The sequence below is a fragment of the Heterodontus francisci genome, chromosome 16 (assembly GCF_036365525.1).
Source record: "Heterodontus francisci isolate sHetFra1 chromosome 16, sHetFra1.hap1, whole genome shotgun sequence".
In the NCBI taxonomy this organism is placed as follows: domain Eukaryota; kingdom Metazoa; phylum Chordata; class Chondrichthyes; order Heterodontiformes; family Heterodontidae; genus Heterodontus; species Heterodontus francisci.
The window spans coordinates 51,925,975-51,948,753 of record NC_090386.1 but is presented as its reverse complement, the minus strand read 5'-3'; the positions used below and the strand labels follow the sequence as shown (position 1 = coordinate 51,948,753).

The 22,779-nt window shown below is 38.9% G+C and overlaps 1 protein-coding gene across 1 annotated transcript in view; it reads left to right on the top strand.

The window, feature by feature from the left end:
- LOC137378095 (partitioning defective 6 homolog beta-like) overlaps positions 1-15,309 on the top strand; it is a 100,803-nt gene extending 85,494 nt beyond the window's left edge. Inside the window, exon 3 of the mRNA XM_068048179.1 lies at positions 7,935-15,309. Within this exon, the coding sequence (XP_067904280.1) occupies positions 7,935-8,779 (845 nt within the window). The 3' untranslated portion in view covers positions 8,780-15,309. The remainder of the gene's footprint in view (positions 1-7,934) is intronic.
- The last annotated feature ends 7,470 nt before the right edge of the window (positions 15,310-22,779 follow it).

The window sequence follows — 22,779 nt, the reverse complement described above, 5'->3', positions numbered from 1 at the left end:
TAAAGCTGTAGCCTGGTCTGCTATACTCTCAGTCAGAGTCTTGTCCGCTACATTAGCTTTGCGTATCCCAACAAGTCCGATGGGTTTACCTTGCAATTTCCAGCATTCTGACCGAAGATGACCTATTTTGTGGCAATGATAACACTTTGGCTTGTGAACCTCATTTCAACCTCAGTACCTTCCTTTCTAGCCTGTGGAGGTGATCCAGGGGCATTCCCAGCTGTTCCTTCCTGTCCCCAGCTACTTGCCTTCCTTTCACTCTCCCACTTTCTATCCTTCTCGCGTTTATGGGGGTGATGGACAAAATGTTTTGGCTTATTCACAAGCTCAATCATCAATAATTTCCTCTGCTTGCCAAGCTTTCAAAACGTTCAGGTTATCTACATCAGTTCTCACTACTGAATTAATGGAGTTTTTAAATTCCTCTAAGACGATCAACCCTCAAAGGTTCTCATGTGGTTTCCATCTTTAATGCCCGTATCCAACGGTCAAAATTAATTTGCTTCACCCTCTCAAATTCTACATACGTCTGCCCAGCCAATCTCCGTAAGTTCCAAAACTTCTGATGGTAAGCTTCAGTGACTAACTCGTACCCAGCGAGAATAGCCTTTTTTGGCATCTCATAATCTGCAGAAGCCTCTTCAGGAAGCATGTATAAACTTCTCGAGCTCTGCCTACCAATCTGATTTGCGTAAGCAGTGTCCAGCTTTCCTTTGGCCATTTCATCTGTTTGGCTATTTTTTGAAAAGATATGAAAAATGCCTCTACATCACTTTCCTCAAACTTGGGAAGAGCCTGTATAAATTTAAACAGCTTTTCGTTGGGTCCTGAGCTGAATTCAGATTCTTCCTGACCCGAATTTTCCCTTGAGTCAAGACCACACCTTTGTCTCAGTTCCATCTGTTTTAACTAAATTCCCTGTCCTTCTGCCTTTCCTCTTTTTCAAGTTGAAGTTTTCTTAATTCTTTTTCAGCCTCAAGTTTTCTTATTGCTATTTCTTTTTCTTTTTTCCTGTTGAACCTCCAGTTGCCTCAGCTGTAACTGAATGTTAGCCAATTCCACTGCACCATTCTCTGACTTACTACCTTCTTGTTCCTCGTCATCATCTTCTAATTCCAGATGTTGGGCTATTAGGTTAATTATCACTCCTTTTTTGGCATCTGATTTCAATTCTACCCCAATGTTGCCGCCAATTCTTTTAGTTTATTCTTAGTTAGTTATCAAGTACCTGAGGGATACATTTGCCTTACCCAGAAGCTCTGCTGCAACTGCTAATGCCATGAATATGGTATAGACTGTACCTTTATTATACAAGAAACCGGGTTCCTTTTATTTTCATAATTGGAAACTCGATTGTTGGGATCCAAATCTATGATCCCAGTCACGAGAACAATTAATATGATGCCAGATGCAAAACCCCAATTTATGTGTTATCCCACAGACAAGTAATTAATATGATTCCAAATGTGAGCCCCCCCAATGAGTCTGATTCTGATCCCAGACGCATTGACGCACATATATTCAAAAAGAACAGTGGTCCGGTTTTAAAGGTATAGTTTTTTAAAAATTAGCTGTTCCTTGAGAAGAAATATAATTAAGTTTTTGCATTTTACGTTCCTGGTGACTGAGATCTTCTGATGTGAAGATGATCAAAGTTCTTTAAGTCTTGGATTTGATGAAAAATACTCAGTTCTTGATAGGCCGGCAGTTGGGTTGCAGTAGCATTAACAGTTCCTTTCACAGTAAGCACAGTAGTACAAAATAATTTGTTAAGAAAGAAAAGCTTTTCTTATTTACTTAGGAATTAATTTGGTTTGTAGCCTTGTAGAATTTTTCTTGAGAGAGAGAGAGAGAACAGAACAACTCCTTTCTCCAGATTGTCTCGCTGGAAAAAGCTCAGAACGAACTGCTCGAAACTGGTTTCTGCTAGCTCCACACACAGTCAAAATGGACACATATACCATGCGACCTCTTTGCTGCTGTTGCTCGGTAACCAAAATGCAGCTGTGGTACACTCTCCAGAATGTTCTCCTCCCTTAAAGATGCACCGCTTTTTGACAGTCTTAAAGGCACGCACACTTTTTTAAAATACAGGGAGGAAAAAAAAATTCAAGTCTGTGACCAGGTGAAAAATTGGATTAGCCCCTCCACCACTACCTTGGCAGTTATAGTTCTTACAGGGATAGCCTCTGGAAATCAGGTAGCCACATCCATAATGGTGAGAATTATCTCTGTTTTGTTTTCAGCAAGGGCCCTACACAATCCACCAGCACTCTGCTGAATGGTTCTCCAAAAGCCAGTATGGGAATTGGGGGTGCAGGTTTTATTGCAGGTTGAGGCTTCCCCACAACCTGACACATGTGCTAAGTCTTACAGAACTCCACTACATCCTTGTGGAGTTGTGGCCAGTGAAAATGCTGTCTTGTGCGGGCTTGGGCTTGGGTTTTTCTGATACCGACATGCTCAGCCATTGGAATCTCATGGGCTATTCTCAATATTTCCTAACAATACCTCGGCAGCAGCACTACCTGGTGAACCACTGTCCACTCTTCGTCTGCACGTCTGTGAGGAGGTCTTCACTTCCTCATCAGCACCTCATTCTTTATATAGTAGTACTCTGGAACTCCTTCTGCTTCAGCTGCAGTTTGGGCAGTCTCTGTTGACTTTTAACTCTGGGTCGACTTGCTGACCCTCGACCAAGGAAGACCTGTTTAATCCATCCCTTGCGTCCTCTAACATCCCAAAGAAGGTTTCAGCGAACCAGACTGTAGGGTCATCTGTTTGCTGTGCCAGGTCAGCCTCCTCGGATGGAGCTTGTTTGGCCATGGACTGGGTCACCACAGTGTCAGGGAAAATGCCAGGGACCTTTTCCTGTAAACGCTCTGTCTCCCTGACCTCTTTCAGTCTCTCTAAAACCACTGAGGAAGCTACCACATTCGTCCTTGCTAGATCATTACCCAGGAGCAGGTCAACCCTGTCCACAGGTAAACTCGGGACAATCCCCATGGTTACTGGTCGAGAAACATGGTCGCACTCCAGGTGCAACCAGTATAAAGGTATGAGTCTGTACTTTCCTCCAATACCATTTACTAGCACTCTAGCATTTAATGCACTCTTTGGGGGAAAGGTCATCCCAGCAGAAGGGATTGGGTGGTCCCTGTATGCATAAGTCTGACCATGGGCTTATTCGCTTTTCCCCTGGACACAAAATCCCAGTAATTCAGGGATTTTAAGTTTTCCTGCACTTTCAGCAGTAGGTTTACTGGGTTTTACTGCAGCAGCTAAAGCCAGAGCCTGGCCTGCTGTGCTTTCTATCAGGGCCCCTTTTCCTGCACTGGTCTGGTGTCCCCTGGCTAAACCTATGGGTTTTCCCTGTAACTTCCAGCAGTCAACTCAAAGGTGACCTGCCTTGTTGAACTAGAAACATACAGACTTTCGGGCATCACTGCTTCTTGGCACCTTCCTTTCTGGCCTGAGGAGGGCCCCTGTGTTTCCAGCTCTCCCTTCTCGCTCATGGCTGTTGATTCTCCTATCACCCTCTCTCCTGCTATCCTTTTCAGGTTTTTAGAGGTGACTAGGGAAGGGTTTCGCTTGGGACAAGGGCCTGCGGATAAGTATAATCATATGTATAATCATCAGCCAGGATTGCTGCTTCCCTGGCTCTTGGAACCTTTTGTTCCTCCACGTGGTTTTTTTATGGAAATAGGAAGCAAGTTTTTGAATTCCTCGAGAAGGATCACCTCTCTGATCTTGGGTGTCCATATCTATCAGTCAAAAAAAAGTTGCATAACCCTTTCAAACTCTATGCAAGTTTGTTCCAGCTGTTTTTGTAGGGTTTGGAACTTTTGGTGGTATACTGCCGGTACTAGCTCGTTTGCACTCAGGATAGCATTTTTAGTTATCTCCTAATCTGATGAACTCCCATCAGGCATCAGTGAATAAACCTCATGAGTTTTTCCTGTCAGATTTCTCTGCAATAACAATATCCAGCTGTCTACTGGCCACTTCTACTGTTTTGCAAGCTTTTCAAAAGAGATGAAAAATGCTTCCACATCCCCTTTGTTGAACTTTGGTATCATTGGGAGAACTTTAAGAGCTCAGCACTTGATCCTGAACTTTGGAAAGCTGTTTCTTTTTCTCTTTCTTGATGCTCGCTCTCCTCTTTCTCTCTGGAATTATAATTCTAGTCTCCTCTGTTCTAGCTGTATCTTAGCTAATGTTACTCTGTCTGTTTCCGATTCTAAGCCTGTGTCTGGTTCTTCAGTGCCAATTTTAAAATGGTTGGACACACGTTTTAGGATTTCGGATTTCCTAGCTTTTGGACGGAAAGTAATCTCTAACGGCCCAGCTACATTCCTCAACCCTTCAACAGATAAGACCTGGCCCAAATCACTTCACTCTTCTAGGAAGGTACTGGCCTCAAATGTGGACAATTTAGTACTCTAGCACTGAAAACCACAAGAAAAGCTGTATTGAAGTTTTTAAAGTTATTGCTTGGGATCAATTTGGTTTCCCACTTCCAATTTCCCGTTTGTCTTTGGGTTTGATCCTGCACGAGAGCCCCCAAATTTCTGTTATATTCAGGTGAGGAGGGGTCAAAGGGCTTCCCGCTTTTCCCTCTCCTTTGACCACAGCAGGTTTAATTCATTCTTCAAGCGGATGTATTGGCCAATTTAGTAGGTGTTTGGTTCTTATGATCATAACAAGTAAGTAATCGGACAGGTTTTCTTGAGTTTAACAAAGAAAGTGGCTAACTTTATTGCATATAAACCGAGCTAATTAAAATAATCAACTACGTGCCAACTTTCACCTCACTCACTCTCGCTCCCTCCCTCCCCCGCAGTCTGGAGTGGAGAGAGAGAAGGGGCCCCCACTTGGGTCTGCATGTGTCAAAGAATCCAGTTGCTTCTCCTTGCTGCTACAGAGAGACACCAACTTAACACCCACAGATGGGGAGCAGCTTGTCACATGACAGTCACTCAGTGATTCAAACATAGTAGTTAGCAGTATTTCTTCTTGCTAAAAGAACAAGCAGTTCCCTTAAACTTCCTGGGTCTTGGTTCTTGCTGGGATGAGCAGAAATTTTGTCTCCTTTCTCACAAGCCTTGCAATGTAGGATACAGTGTTGCAAATTAGGTGGCCATCTTGAGCTGCTAGCAAAGTCATTTAAAAAAATATATAAATTTAGATCTCCAGTCAGTGGATTAAAGAAAATTGTCATTCAGCAAAGCAAGTTGGTGTGACACTGCTGCATCACGGATGTATAACATCAGCCTTGTGTTAGCAGAAACATGCTGACAAAACTGAAAGAGAATATTATAATTTTTTAAAGATGTGTACAGTAGTCGGCAGTGATCATAAAAGAAATTGGTTTCTCCAACATTTCTTTCAAGTTGCCCAACTGGTTATAATTCAGATAAATGACTAACGGAAGGAATGTTTTGAAGCGAGACGAGATTGAATGACATTGGAATGATAGCAAATGAAAGGTTAATGATTGTAGGTGTGTTTTCTTTGTGTGCCCTTAGGAACAGCAAGTTCTGAGAATGAAGACTACACCACCTAGCTGTATGTCTGAAAAGCTCCTTCACATCAGAACATTGAGAAACTTCACATGTAGCTTCATGGCCACTTTTATGTCCTTTGGAAATCTGTTCTTGCAGATTTCTTTTGTGTATATGGAGAGAATCTGCCCAACTTTTTAATGAATCCAATTGAATTGTAACTTTGGGCCATTTTGGACTATAGCTTGGATAGTTAAAAAGCAAATATAACAACAATAATTTGTATTTATATAATGCCTTTAACTGAGTAAAATGCCCAAAGTCCTTCACAGGAGCGCTATCAAACAAAATTTGATACCGAGCCACATAAAATATTAGGGCAGATGACCAAAAGCTTGGTCAAGATGGGTAGATTTTAAGGAGCGTCTTAAAAGAGGAAAGAGGTAGTGAGGTGGAGAGATTTAGGGAGGGAATTCCAGAGTTTAGGCCTTTGGTAGCTGAAAGCACAGCCACCATTGGTAGAGCAATTAAACATAAGGATGCACAAGAGAATTAGAGCGCAGATATCTAAGTTGTAAGGCTGGAGGAGATTATGAGGGGCAAAACCATGGAGGGACATGAAAACCAGGTTGAGAATTTTAAAATCGAAGTGCTGCTTAACCGGCTGCCATTGTAGGTCTGCAAGCACTGGAATGATGGTGAACAGGACATGATATGAGTTAGGACAAGAGCAGCAAAATTTTGGATGACCTCAAATTTTTGGAGGATAAAATATGGGAGGCCAGCCAGGAATGCATTGGAATAGTCAAGTCTAGAGGTAACAAAGCCTTAGATGAGTGTTTCAGCTGAAGCAGGGGGTAGTTTTGGGTGATGTTATGCAGATGGATATTGGTCTTGGTGATTGTGTGGATATGTGGTCAAAAGGTCCTCTCAGTGTCAAATATGACATCAAGTTTGTGAATAGGCTGGTTCAGCTTCAGTTGATAGGGAAAGGGAGTTTGTGGCAGGGCCCAAAGGCAATGGCTTCGGTCTTCCCAATAATTAATTTAAAAATTTGTGCTCATTTAGTACTGGATGTCGGACAAACAATCTGACAAGTCTGAGACAGTGGAGGGGTATAGAGAGACAGTAGTCAGGTAGAGCTGGGTGTTGTCAGTGTGCATGTGACAACTGAAGCTTTGTTTTCAGATGATGTCGCCAAGGTGCAGCAGGTAGATGAGAATTGGAGGGAGTCAAAGATGAATTCTTGTGGCACACGAGAGGTAACAGTGTGGGAGTGGGAAGAGAAGCCATTGCAGGTGATTCTCCGGCTATGACTGGATAGATAAAAATGAAATCAGGTGAGCGCAGACCCGTGTTTATATAGTCGTACTCACCTTCCCCCCAAAGTGGAAACAACTTCTCTAGGTCAATCTTGTCAAACTCCTTTATAATTTTAAAGATCTCTATTGGCTCACCCCTCAGCCACTGCCTTTCTAGAGGAAAAAGCCCCAGCCTGTTCAATATTTCATGTAAGGTCACTTGAACCTATGAGCAGTTCCTGTTGAGTATAAGGAAATGCAGATAAGTGACAGCTTGGCACTGCTCAGTTGGACCATAAAGTTGAAATGTTCTGCAGTTTGGTACAGAAAGAAAAGGCATCGACCCAACATGCTCTTGCAAACCTAATGGCTGGTTGCAGTGTGTTATTAGTGGATGCCCTGGATTTTGTGTTCTAGTCACCAGTTGGGAAGCAGGATTTGATTTCTGAACGTCTGGCAGAATGTGGGATTGGATAATCACTGCATGCTATAATGTGGAACTATTCGCCTACACTTCAGTGTGGTGCAACTGGGGTTTTCACTCCAGTAAAACATTCTGTAATCTCTATTTTTAAGGCAATATACAAACTTAATCCATAAAATTTATAAATGTTAAGCTTTTAAATTAGTTTGTGTCTTCTCTCAAGTTTCTGAGTATAGCAGTGACTTATTTGAGCTATAAATGTCTTAAAGCAATGCAGTCATTCACTGTCAAATTGCACATTCATAGAAAGGACTCAAAGGAGCTATCAGCATTCTTGGAATTACTATAACTGAAGTCGTAAAGAGGAGCTTGTGTTTGCAGGAAAATTCTGTTGTCGGCAGAAATAACACTCTATACCCCAGCAAATATTATGGGTAAAAAATAATCAGCCAAAAGGATCGTAGTGCCAGTGTGTTGCGAACACACTTGATTTGAACAGGTGCAGTTGTTTCCCCATGTAAAGGGAGAGAGTGAAAATTGGTGACTGAGTCACTGAGCTACCATTAAAAAATTTTTTTTTTATGGTTAACCTTCAATTTTAATGTCGAAGAATTTACCTTGGATACTATTTTACTTTAAGTTGCCACAGATGATTTAGACATTTACAACTTGTCCATTTAATGTTATTTATTTTGAATTTTGCAGAGGATGCTGACTACAGTGCCTTTGGTACAGACACTTTAACACGGAAAAAGAACGTCTTGTCAAATGTACTGCGTCCTGACATTAACCGAAAGAAACCTCCAATTGCCATCAGCTTGCCACGTGATTTCCGCCCGGTGTCTTCGATCATTGATGTGGACATTCTTCCAGAAACCCATCGAAGAGTACGGCTATATAAACACGGGTCTGATAAACCACTAGGATTCTACATTCGTGATGGCTCAAGTGTCCGAGTAACTCCCCATGGACTTGAAAAAGTCCCTGGGATTTTCATCTCTAGATTGGTGCAGGGAGGTTTGGCAGAAAGCACTGGTCTGTTGGCCGTAAATGATGAAGTTCTTGAGGTGAATGGTATTGAGGTGTCGGGTAAGAGCCTCGATCAGGTGACTGATATGATGATCGCAAATAGCCACAATCTTATAATAACTGTGAAGCCAGCAAATCAAAGAAATAATGTGAGGATAAGTCGGACATCTGGTAGTTCAGGCCAGTCCACTGACAGTGGTACCAGCCATCCCACTTTTATGGCATCCCCACATGTTATGCAGAATTTCCATTCGGAAGAAATGGACAGCGATGAAGAAACAGACATAGTTATAGAGGGCAGTGGTGAGCCACAGCATATTCCAGTGTCAACATCTACCAGTGCTAGCATAGTATCCTTAACAAAAAGTGACAACAATCCTGGTTTAACTCCAAATGGTTCAGTTGCCAGCAGCGAAGGAAATATACACTCATTAGCTGCTACCACGAAAGTGGATCCCGTAGAAACACAGAATGTGAATAGACGAAGCATGGAGGAGGATGGGACTGTTATTACACTATAGGTTTATTAACATGCACTTAAAGGGTGCCAATGATGCTGTTTTTTTTTAGTGTTGCCTGTTTTTATATGCTGCACAGTAGCTTTTTGTCATAATTTGCAAACACTTGCATGTGTGAAATGAACAGCATAATATTTTAACTATTGCTATCTCCTGAGGACTGCAAGACTTAAAATGGTAGAGTAGTGAGATTTTCACTGCTTGGGCCCATTCCTTTCCATTTGTGTACATATTTTAAATAGGAATATTTTTCAGAGAACTGCAACTTTTAGAAAGGTGAAACAAATAAACCCGCCCTCCCAAACACACACAACTAAGAAAAAGAAAGATGATCAAGCATTGCCCTATCTAAATAGTGTTCTGATCATTGTAGAAACACACCAATGTCTGGCTGTTTACAGTACAATTCCTAGAAGTGATGATTCATTTTAATTTCCTTTTCAGATCATAAATTGAGTAATCTGATTTGTAAAATTGAAAACCAAAATATAGTTTTAACGTAACCTAACTCCTCTTGCTTACTTGACCACCTTGCCCCCCCCCCCCCCCCCTCCACTTTAGAAGGTTCTGTTGCATGTGTGCATGTAATTGGTAGGGTATCATTGGGCATTCTGTATAACTGGTACATTTAACCCACAGTGACTGCACAGTAAAATGGGATTAGATATAATTGTAAATGTCACCATATTCCTGCAGTTGTATAATTACTATTTAATTCTTTATAAAAATGCACATTGCAGAGGCTGATGTGCAAAATCCAGTTCTCTGGTTTTGTTTTTATAACTAGTCTAGATCAAGTGTACTGCTCAACTTAAAGGAACAATACGTTTTATAATTATGGCTCAAAACAGACCAACTAAATCACTAACAATACCTATAAGCTACTTTGGCTCAATAAAATTCACTTCTTGTATTGGAATTGTATATGTTTGCACAGAACTATTTTGATATTCATTACCAGAGAGTATTCGTAGATGGCTTTTTTTTAAAACTGAGAATGCTCTCAGAGCTGCTGATACTAATGTGAACATGGGAATTGAGCCAGGAAATGAAAATTTAACAGCGTCAGTACCAGTAAACAAGCCATAAAATTCTTCTGTGTTGTGCATAGACTTTGTAAAAATAAATCTCCAGCAAAGATCTGGCACAGACACGATAGGCCAAATGGCCTCCTTCTGTGCTGTAAATCTCTATAGCTAAGAAACTTCAGAGTTGGATAGTTGAAACTAACAGCAATTAAGTTTTACTTAAAACACAAACTGACCAGGCACTCAACAAATTTATTGTTTGGATGTAAACATTGTGTTGAAGTTGCCAGTATGTCCTTTTGATGATCTGGATACATCCTGCATGGCCCCAACACAGGGAAAAAGTAACTGATTCTTATTACACCAATTCTATTAGAGGATTTTATTTTATAATCTACTTTGATTATTTTGCTGATTCTTGCCTGAGGGATACCACTTTTTTAAAAATGTTTTTCTTATTGGGTTCTCGTAAGTACATTCGCATTTTATGAAGCCTTCACAGGTGTTCAATTAAGGTTAGTTTTGAAGTTGCATTTTCATCCTCCTGTTTCTCAACTTTCAACTAGATTAGCATTTATATCAAATTTGCAGTGCCATTTTATACTGTACTTTGCAAATATGGGAGGTCCCCACTTCTGACACAAACCAGTTCACAATGGAACAGGAAACACTTTAGGGCTATTAGAGGGAGATCTGATTGGGGTTGGGCACGGGTTGGGGGTTTGCTTATCTGTTGTAGGTTTGTGGGTAAATTGATTGTAACGTAGATGCTTACTGGTTGTCATGTCCTAGTTTGTATTCATGCTTTCTGTAGAAGCCTGCTGCAACATACTCTTAGCTTGCATGATATCCAGTTGCTTCACCCAGCTAGAAGTCTTTCCTATTATCACAAAAAACAAATCTACTTAAAATGCAATATGAAATTTTTCTTGTGTTTTTAGTTACACAAGAAACTTTTTTTTCAAGCTTGCCATTGTGTTTTGTGGCCTACACTTGCACGCTATGTATTGGGGTCAGGGTGGCAGCAAACTAAACAGGCAAAAGAAGGTGCTGCAAATTCTGCATGCTGGCATGAAAGCAGATTTGCCTAAATTGGCTGGAGGAGCCCATAATAGAGGTGTTAATTGATTTTGGAAGTACAGCCAAGGATTCAAGCCACCTGGCAACAATACATCTATCGTGCACAGACCCTTCTTTCCACTAAGAATGTAGATTTGTTTTTTTTTAAAGTCCTAGTTAACATTTGAGCATACCTTTTTTTTAAACAATATATAAAACACTTGGGTATTCTAATTACAATTAACGTATACATTTATGTCATACTGGTCCTTTAATTGAATGCACAAGAAAATATTTTTCTAGGGCCAGCCTTATTGAACTCGATGGTGTTCAAGATCTGAACTCGGTAGTATCTGAACTCACCACTTTTTGTGGCCTTTAAATCATTTGTGAAGAGTAACCATTTTGGCCAAACGATCCACGTTGGATTTTGACTGAAGATCCAGAAATTTCCCTGTCTAATACTAAATACTAAAATTCTGGAACTACAGTAGAATCCTATTGAGCTCAATTTCAATTAGCTGGATTTTAAAAAATGTATATTGATTTGCATTACACTCTGACACAGTGGTGGATGTGTATTCATGCTGTTCTCTTTGCCCATCTTAAATCACTCTACCCATTATGGAGTGGTGCTGAGATAACACCAGGTCTTCCACAACGGGATGGAAAGGATATTTAGTGGACTTTGCAGACTTTGTCTGCCACTCTCGCCCAGCTGCTAGGATTAGAGCACCACTGGCAGAGATTTGGAAGCAGGATGCCTGATGGGTCTTTTTGCTTGGGAATGGCACATGATGAGAGTCTAATGCTGTTGTACTCCAAGTACCAGTTCAAAACTGCTATTCGGTTAGAGAAACCTCGAGCTGGCAGTCCTGATGTGTATTCTACAATCTACATCAGTTGCTGATCAGTATACAAATTGGACTTTCAATGTTCGCAAACAGCTTTAAAAAAGTTTCTCTGTGATCCAACCAGCTGTCTGAGAACAATTTAAGTTAGATTTGCACCTGTTGTACTCATGCTGAAGCAAAAGTGCCACTTTCTTGACACTATTGCATTTGGTGGGAATCCACTTCAGGCAACATTTAGTTCTATGACAGTTTATGTTGGTGAAATTGAAAATGCTTTCTACTGACAGCCTGTCAACATGCCTCACAATATGAGGATGTAAAACTGGCTTATAAATTTTGGGCTCAACAAAATAATTGAAGTTGATCTTTTACTAAATTGCATTTGAAGGAATAAGGCTTTAGGTGGAATAATTTTTATTCTCTCTCCTATCTTAATTTACCTCCACTATAATTATCCTAAACTGAAACCTTTTACGACTATGTAATTTATTGAAACAGAAAAAAATGATATACAATGTAAAGCTAGGCAAAAGCATTTCTAACTGCCTTTAATGCAGCTGTGTATACTGATGCACTAATTTCAATATGTAGTCTTGCCCCAAATTTCAAATCTTTCCCTTTTTGATAGGCATCTGACTTTTTAAAACACTATTCATTGTTTTATAGATAAGTTCAATAAATTCAAAATTGGATTAATCCATGTCAAACCTATAAAAAGTTCATGTTCCTTTGCTCCTGGAACAAGTATAATCTGTCAAATGCCTCCCTGAGCTGAAATGTCTAATTCTAAATTGTGTGTTTGGAATTCTAACTTGTGCACACATTTATGATCGCCAATAAAAGAATGAATTCACTGAAAACTCATTTGTATTAAAATACATGACACTAGCAAAAAGTTAAATTGAACAGAACATATTAAATACTTTTAAAACGTGCATATTAAATTGATACGTGTTTACCTTAGGCAGCTGGCTTCCTCATGAATGCAATGCTTTGGTAATGCTGTAAAACCATCATAAATTAATTATTTACATAAATAGAAGCTTTATAATTTTTAAAGCATTACTAAAATCTAGGAGTACATCTGCATAAGAGTTGCATTAGTATTCTCAGTAACCGAATAAATAGAACATAAATTACTGGATGTAACTAAGAGGCTTGAGTTTGAATCGAAACTGTTTCTAGTATTCAAATTCTATATAAAATATAGAACTGTAGTTTTTTAAATTTACGATGGGGCTATTTTGTAGCAATGTTCCGAAATTGCAACTATAGTGCACCAAGTTGAAGATCCTCCAAGTTATTTGCTTTCACTATTCCATGCTTTTTACTTTAAATTTAGATTTTAAAAGTTATCTTTTGCTGTGTAAAGCTAACACCAAGTAGGGTCAATCATACCATATATTCTAATCACACTGCTACTGCAATATTTAATTGTCTTAATGCAGAAATGCTTTTTTTTTTAATTTGGAGGGTTGTTATATAACTGTGTCTGAAATATGATCACATGGAATACGAACAAACTGCAATTTTGCTGAACTGAAGTTTATTTTTCAGGTAAATAAGCCTGCTGAATCTACATGAAAATAATGTACTCTTTCCCCCAGCAAATAAGTTGATAGCTGCATGATCAGTTGTGTTAAAAAGCAAAAACCTTGCTTTACTCAGTTTAAAATAAAGGGGGAATATTTCTTTTGCATCAAAAACAAGATGGTCAGTGTGAAAAATCACTTTTAAATGATAACTGGACATGAAATATATGAAATGCACTTGCTTTGACCTATTCATAATGACACTGGACAATTTCAGATTTCCTGAACGTTAACTTAAAAACCATTATTTTTGGTTGTTCTGATGTAAAATGTTTTCAATGAAGCATACAGCTCCTTTTTTACAAACTAAATGCGTCTTTTGCATAAGAGTGCAGACTCTGTTTTTATTGTTCAGAATACAGTAATGCTTACCAATTTATTGGAGAACTGGGTTAAATGAATCAAATAGTTTATTTTACCTCTGAAGATGTGCATCTTGCTTGTTTATATACCCTCTGCTGGCTACTAGCCATACTACTTGTCTTAATAGGACAATGCTGCTGAATTCTTTGTGCACCATTTGTTAGTTCTTCATCTCTAAAATAACCACTACAAATAGAGGATAATGTGTAATTGCTTGTTTTGAAATGGTGATTCCAAAATGATCAAGCTATTTTTATCATCTTGGATTGGATTATATTATATAGTAATTACTAAAATGGGAAAACAAACTGCAGTGATAATAGAGTTTGGAGTGTTAGTCTTTTCTGTGTTTCATTTACTACCTCTTAGAACTATATATATTAAACACTGCACTCTGACCTAAAAATCTTGACCAGTTACTATCATTCCAAATAGTTTATGTTCCATACGGTGAATATATAGCCACAAATTGTTTCTCTTTCAAGCAGCTGTAGATAAACATTTAATGAAAATGTCTGTGCTGAGTTTTAGCTTTTTTGTTTGTGAATAATATGCTATTGCATTGATTTTATGTGATTTTTTATGAAAAGATTTGTAAAGAATAGGCACAAATATCAGTATTTTCTTACCGCTATACAATGTACATTTATATGATCACACTAAAAAGTGTCACGTTTTAGAATCAGAGACTGTAGCCTTGTGCATAATATGATATGATATATTTGTATGAACTGGAGAAAATCGGTAGAGGTTTCAACTTTTGTAGTCATTTTTGAGGTCTGCTTTCCCTACACTACATAAAGCATTGTGGTACCTATTTTTTTCCTTCCCATTGTGGGGCTAAGACACTAGATAGTGGTCATAAATATGCTTCATACAAATCATGAATTTATTTTAATAAATATTGCCCATGAGTTGTTGGAACCATCCAACCTTTTAATGAGACCTGTCAGAGCAATTCGGAAGTTCAGACCAAATTGTATAAAGATGATGTGGAAAAACCTGAGAGATGATGGCCTTGACCTGTACAAACCTGGTATTTTTAGAGTTTGAGCCATCTTTTAACAGCTTCATTTTTGTGACCAACTTTTTTAACTTTGAAGTTACTTGAATTTGTCCAGAAAACTATTCCTCAGTCCAAATAAAACAAAAGAGATATTGCACTTTAAATCCCTTTGCTATACTTTTCACAAAGCATGGACTTGGTACCAAATGCATTCTGTAGAAATGGGAACAGAAAACTTGGCATGTATACTGTTGAATATAACAATAAAAGCTGGTGAATAAAAATCATTTTGTCTTATTTTAAAGTAAAACATTTGCTTTACATGTTGGAGACAAACTAATCCTTACAAACTAATCCTTTATCAATTAAATTGGGAATGCTGAGAACCAGAATATTTATAATATATGCAATGTGTGATGTACTCTAGGTACTTGGATGACATAACCCAAGGTTAATGTCAAAGTTTATATATTAAACCCAGAAACTAAATTACAGCCTTGTACTTGTGTATGATCTACAATTAATGCATATTGTATTTCAAAATGAAATCTGATTAAAATTTGATTAATTGAAAACTTTAATTCCTTTATATAGAAAATTAGCGGAATGCCTATTTTCCTCTGGCCTCGAATTTTCAAAATTTGTACATTTCAAAGTTAAAAGATCCCACAATTGGTATTTAGAACCAAAAAAAGACAATTTTTCCATTGTTCATTGATGCATTTTGGGACTGGAAGTGATTGATTTGAAATTAGAGAGAGAGAAAAAAAGATTTATTCTACTTGCTATATATATGTGAAATTGCAAATTTGTCTATTAAGAATGGATTATATAGCACACGGAGGAAATCCCCTTTCACCATCACCTTCGTGAGCTATAGAATTACTTCGCAATTTTGAAAGTGAAATTAGAGAGGAATTTAGAGGCTAGTCGTAAATTGGTGGCTGTCTGATGTATAGTAACTTTCTTACTATACCAAAATATTCTAGAGAAATCTAGATGTCACACTTCATATAGACAATACTGCTTCAATATCTGTCTTCCAGAACAAAATCATTCTTCTAATTTCAAGGTTATCATGTTCCATTTATTGAGAACAAGAGTTTATAGTTTTGGTAAATCATGGTAAAGCTCCTGCCACCAGATAACCTGCTGCTTGTTTCTGGTGCCTAAAATATATGGCAAATCTATCATTGTCATTTCTAAACCCGTTTTCAACCAGTAATTTAAATAGATGATTAGTTTCTTGTGTATTAAGACTATGTCTTAATTTAACTCATTTAAACTGTGAGTATTTAGATTTCCATGTTATAGTTTTGACCAAACACTGCAACATAATCTGAAGACAAAAGGTCATTAGGTCTTCACAATAATTTAGCTGTTGTCAGTCAATTGAAAATGCATTTTAAAAACTTCCACTTTCACTCCAAAGTTTATGAAATTGTATTGGAACTGAGTATTGGAAAAAGTATTTTGAGAGTGTATAGGATATGGGGTATGCCATTTAGAACCGAGATGAGAAATTTCTTCACTCGGAGGTTGGTGAATCTGTTGAATTCTCTACCGCAGAAGGCAGTGGAGGCCAAGTCATTAAATATATTCAAGAAGGAGATAGATATATTAATGCCAAAGGGATCAAGGGATATGGGGAGAAAGCAGGAACAGGGTACTGAATTAGACGATCAGCCATGATCTTTTTTGAATGGCGGAGCAGGGCCGAAAAGCCTACTCCTATTTTCTATGTATACATGCAAGCAATTCCCTTTTAAATTTGTCTAAGGCAGCCACAGCTCATTGAGAATTCTGATGGGTTGTATATGCAACAGATTTTGATTGCACAGTCCTATTTAAAATAGTAATACATGTTGATTGATGCAATGTTAGTTTGGTATCTTGCATTTTCTTTGATGCAAAACTGAGTTTTGCTGAGATCAGCCACATGTGCCCATGAACTAAGTTTGGATGAGTTTCCTTAAGTAACAAACGCTAATTACAGTGTATCTATTCCCATAGGGGTGGGGAACCAGTTATCCAGTGAGCACTGTGGTGCTAAACTCATTTCAAGATTTCCTTCTGTAAAGTTGTGGTAGCATCTCAAAATTTCTGTTGTATAATGAATTTGGATAAATCATCCAGTTTAAAAATATATCTTTTATTTTGATGCCTCCTAACATGTACAGTAAAGCTAGGAACCATCTTCATGAATTTGAAATATATTTGATGTGATTTGAAGGTTATAAACTGATCTGATAGACCAAATAATCTATTCACGTAAGTAAACATTGTCTAAACACCCTATTGGATTATGTTTTATATTAGAGTAATGGAATACAGATGAACTAAAGTAAAGCCCTTCACTGAGTACATTGTTCATTTTCCCTATTTTAACATTAACATATCTGGAACAACCATTTCAAGTCACTGTTGATCTATTGCACTGTCCACTTATGTGTAATGTAATTGTGAATATGGAGCAGGTGCTAATTCCTACTATGTATGTCTTTCTCTGTAATAAACTGTAATATATTAACCTGAGTGATCAATTTAAACTTACAATAATGATAGGGTGATTAATGTTATCAGCCATCAACTTGATGGTGTACCCTGACTGTTGATCTCCATGCGAGTGAGCGTATATGCCATGTGCTGGTGAGGTCATTGTGACTGTACCAGAGTCACCTGACTTTGAGGGAGACGGTGGAATATTTATGGGACATAACTAGTTGTGGAACAAGTAGAAATGGCCTGTAGCTCTGACCATTGTGAAAAGATTTGTAACACAATGAGCACATAGAACTTATCTGCTGTATGGCTGTATGACTGTATGACTTGGTATATTGTTTCTCCAACCAAGATGAGTGCATTATTTGGCATTTAAAACACCTTCAGGCATTAACTGTGCTAACAGTAACATTATTAATTTACTGTCGCAGACTAAAATCTTTCCTGGAGGTGGAAATCAAGTTGGAATTCACTGTTGCACAGCCACAAAATAAATTAGAAAATCTTTCATGAGTGACCATAACTCCAGTTTTGTAAAATGTAGTATCCTTTTTCTTACCAGTGGATAACAGGGTACAGCCATTTGGTGTGCTACCTTATAGGGATAGTGATAATTTAAGTTTTCTGGTGCATAATTACCATTGGTCTCCAAATAATGGTTTACACCATGGATTTGTTTTAGACTGCATTTCAAAGCAAACTAATGCAACCTCATATTACTGAAGGTACATTACTGCTGTGCTTTCGATTACAAAAGAATGATCTTTGTGCATTCTCCTGCATTTACAATTGCCAAAAGAATTAGACCACAAAGGAAGAGAACATCCCCGTTTTCCCTGACCTAGAGATTTGGAGAGTGTTAATAACATTTAACGTTCCTGGGTCTTGTAAAAACTGTTATCACTGCAATATTGTATTTCTTTTCCTCATTTCCCCCCTATTCGGTTGGCTATATAATTGTGAACTTTGTAGGGCTTATGTTCAAAATCAGGGCAAAATACTGTGGATGCTGGAACTCTGAAATGAGAACAGAAAGTGCTGGAAATACTCAGCAGGTCTGGCAGCATCTGTATAAAGATTTTCAAGCAGGCCCCCACCTGCCAAGAATGAGGCACATTAATTTCACCACATGGACATAAAATTTCAAATTGCTGGGAAGAAAAGGCCTGTTACAAGGGGTTGCCAGGCCCCTGGCTGGAAAGACATTTTTACATATCAACAGACAGTGTTGGAACAAAGGAGCTATCCCCTGCTCCAATACAATAACAGAACAGACTTGGTCAAAAAAAAAAGTCAGTCATGTGACTACCCTGCTGGTCAACTTGGGGAGTTTTAAATTGTAGAGGCAGTGTTTGAACTGGCAGAAATCTCTTTGCTCCTGGATTGAAAAGATCTCTCCTGCATGGCTCGCCACAGCCCATCCTGTCTGCTCCCATCTCTTTCTCACGGAACTCCCAAAAACCAACTGAAGACACATGAATGCCAAGAGAGAAATGTCTCTTACAGTGAACAAGGTTTAAGAAGAATACTGGGCCCAGTGAAAAGCAAGAATCTACCTACAAAAGGACTCTACAGTGAGCTTGAAGACCCAAAACAAAAACTCTTCAGATATTGCCTCAAACCTTTCCACTTTATTTTTCTTCTCATTTCTGTCTCTATTTGCACATGCGTGTTGCGTATGCATGTTAGCATGGGATGCGGCGTGTACCTGTCGGCATTAACCCAATTAAAGTTTGAAGTTTAATAAAATTTCACCTTTAAAACTAAGAAAGCCTGTTTGTGCTCGTTTCTTTGCCTTATAATTGGAAAGCAGTGAACAAGGATTCACCAAGGGGGAGCTAAAAACTGTGTGTTTAAAAGTACACAGTTACAGGACAACCAGGTGAAGGTTGAAAGGAAACCCGAGACCTCTTTCTCACCTGGTCGTAACAAGAGGAGAACAGTGTTAACATTTCAGGTCTGTGTCCCTTCATCAGCACATCATCTGATGTTAACTCCGTTTCTCTCTACACAGGTGCTGCCAGACCTGCTGAGTTTTTCTGGCATTTTCTGTTCTCTGTTCAAAATCAGGTGTTTTTTGCATCCAAATGGTGAGTTTTATGCTGCAGTCATATCAAAGAAACAGAATAAAACCACTCATTGGAAGTGTCTTTAGAATTAGACCAAGCTAATTTTCAACATAAATGTAGTCCCATTTCTAATGCTCAATTCCTTCCAAACATCTGCTAGATATGCGTCTACAACCTATTAAATGCTGCTGGAGACTGCTGTAGACAGGACAGGTGCTAGTGGTATCTCAAAGCACCTGTTCTTGGAGAAATTTTACTGTTGGATAATTTGCTAGGCTTCTTGTAAACAATTTCTTGCTCTAGCTGAACTTCACTTATTATAATGGCCATTAAATGTAGCTGCTTCTGTGAGGTAGTACTTGACACAGTCCTGTCAATAAGTTGAAAATGTGTATTATCACATTTATTTTGCTTCTACACAATAGATTGCTTCCATGAAACAACTCTAATACAATATTAATTTTAAGAATAACCCCTCAACTCCTGTTGATTGCTTCATTCGGTTCATCATGCAATCTTTGAGAAGATGCATTATTAAAATTGGTACAGCAGAGTCATACAGCATAGAAACGCCCTTCAGCCCACCATAATGCCGAGCATAATGCCTATCTATACTAATCCCACCTGCCTGCATTTAATTTCTTATCCCTCTATGCCTTGCTCATTCAAGAACCTGTCCAGATGCCTCTTAAATGTTGCTACTGTTCCTGCCTCCACCACCTCCTCAGGCAGCTCATTCCAGATACCCACTATTCTTTGTGTGAAAAATCATGCCCCCCTCTCAGCCTCCTTCGCTCCAGGGAAAACAGACCCAGCCTATCCAATCTCTCTTTATAACTCAAACCCTCCAAACCATGCACATCCTTGTGAATCTTTTCTGCACCCTCTCTAGCTTAAGCACATCTTTCCTGTAGTGCGGCGACCAGAACTGCACACAGTACTCCAAATGCAGCCTAACCAACATTGTGTACAACTGTAACATGACGTCCCAACTCTTGTACTCAATGCCTCGGCCGATGAAAGCAAGCATGCCATATGCCTTCTTCACCACCCTGTCTACCTGTGTTGCTGCTTTCAGGGAACTGTGTACTTGCACCCCAAGGTCTCTCTGCTCAACAACACTCCCCAGGGCCCTGCAATTCACTGTATATGTCCTGCCCTGATTTAACTTACCAAAATGCATCACTTCGCACTTGTCTACATTAAATTCCATTTGCCAATCCCTTGCCCACTTTCCCAGTTTATTTATATCCTGTTGTAACCTGAGACAACCTTCACTGTCTACTATACCACCAATTTTGGTGTCATCTGCAAACTTACTAATCATGCCCCTTACAATCACATCCAAGTCATTAATATATATGACAAACAACAGAGGGCCCAGCACCGATCCCTGCAGCACACCACTGGTCACCGGCCTCCAACCTGAAAAACAACCCTCCACTACCACCCTCTGCCTCCTATCACCAAGCCAATTTTGTATCCAATTTGCTAGCTCACCCTGGATCCCATGTGTTCGAACCTTCTGGACTAGCCTACCATGCGGGACCTTGTCAAAGGCCTTGCTAAAGTCCATGTAGACTACGTCCACCGCCCTGCTCTCGTCAATCCTCTTGGTAACCTCCTCGAAAAACTCAATCAAATTCGTGAGATATGATTTCCCACGCACAAAGCCATGCTGACTATCCCTAATCAGACCATGCCTTTCCAAATGCATATAAATCCTGTTTCTCAGAATCCCTTCCAATAACTTTCCCACCAGCCTTGTAGTTCCCTGGCTTATTGCTGCTGCCCTTCTTAAATAAAGGCACAACATTAGCTATCCTCTAGTCTTCCGGTACCTCACCCGTGGCTAACGCTAGGGCCCCAGAAATCTCCTCCCTTGCTTCCCATAGCATCCTAGGATACACCTGGTCAGGCCCTGGGGATTTATTGTGATGCTTTTAATTAAGAGTTTAAACATTTTCAATACTAAGGTTTTGTTCATGGATATAAATAGAAACCACCCATTGGATCATTCCATAAATATAATTCAATGTCATGCTGCACTTATGACTGTGTGTACTTGTGCTGTATTTGGTGTGGCCCATTTCAAGAAATGTTTAATTTTAAAATGGTAATTAAGTGCTTATTTAGGTAGACTGTATGCAGAGGTTCTAAACTGTTGGAAATCTGAAATAAAAACAGCAAATATTGGAAAGGCACAGCAGATCTATCAGTAACCTTTTTTCAATGCCATGATGTCTTGGAATGATGAATAAAATACTTGAAAATCTCATTTAGTATTCACCCAATGTGGAGAACTTTGGGAAATCTTTTTCCACTGAACATCAACAATGTGCAATATCCCAGTTTTAAAGCTTGAACTCTCTTTTACCAGTGCAATATTTCTGCTTTCCATACCAGCCATCATTGTGGCTTTTGGGAGTATTCTTCCACTTATTGTTACTTAATAAGGTATCAATACCAGACCAATTTGACTGTTCCCACAAATGTAAAACCATTAGGACCTCAACGTGAAGTTCAGCAGCACCAATCCCACCAAGGAGTGTAATCAGTCCTTGGAGTCAACAACACTGCATGTAAATAAAGCATCAGCAAACAGGAAAGGCGTGGAAGAGCACAGAGACTTGGCAGTTCTGATACAATCTTAAAAAGGACAGAACAAACAGATGAAGCAGTTTTTTTAAAAATCCTGGATTTATGAACAGGGGTATTGTGCACAAAAGCAAAGCAGCAATGCCAAAACTAAAATCATTGGTCAGTCTATAGCTAGGATGTGTCTAGTTTTGGGGACCCACTTTCAGAAAGGATGTCAAGCCAATGCAGAGGTTACAGAAGAGATTTATGAAAATAATACCTGCAATGAAAAACTTCTGTTATGAGGAGAAATTAGAGAAGCCAAGGCACTTTTCATTAGAACAGAGAAAGTTATGAAAAGGATCATGCTCAAAATGAAGGTAAGCAAGCAAAAATTATTCCCACTGGCTGGAACGTTTTCTTATGCGAAAGACACTGTATAAATGTAAGTTGTTGTTAGTGGTGGATTAGTAGAGTGAAGGCAATGTAATTATCAAAAGAACAAAGGATCAGGTTAGGTTTTCTCTTTACAGTCTAGGCTGTATTTTCCTCCAAGGTTTTTTTCCTGCTGCAGGGAAATTAGGATAGGACTTCTGCTTGACGTCCTAATCCTGCTGTGAACCTAGATCACCTTTCAAAGTTTAAACCTATTTAATAATGAAGGGCAGACTCCCAGTGGAATGTGTCACCTGGAAGGAATCCCATGCACAGTGCAAATGCTGAGGATGGGGTGCAGCTGCTTTGACTGCCATTTTTCCAATGTCTTATACTTGCCTCGGGTCACATTGAACTGGAATGTCTCAGTTTTCACTGGTTCACTTGAAGCTTTCTGAAAGACGGGCATCATTGGACACATTTATTATCGATACTAAAAACCAAATGCTTATTTAATTATGCAAGTAATTTTAGTTTGTCTGGGCCATATATTTGGAATGCCGTCCTTGAGGGGG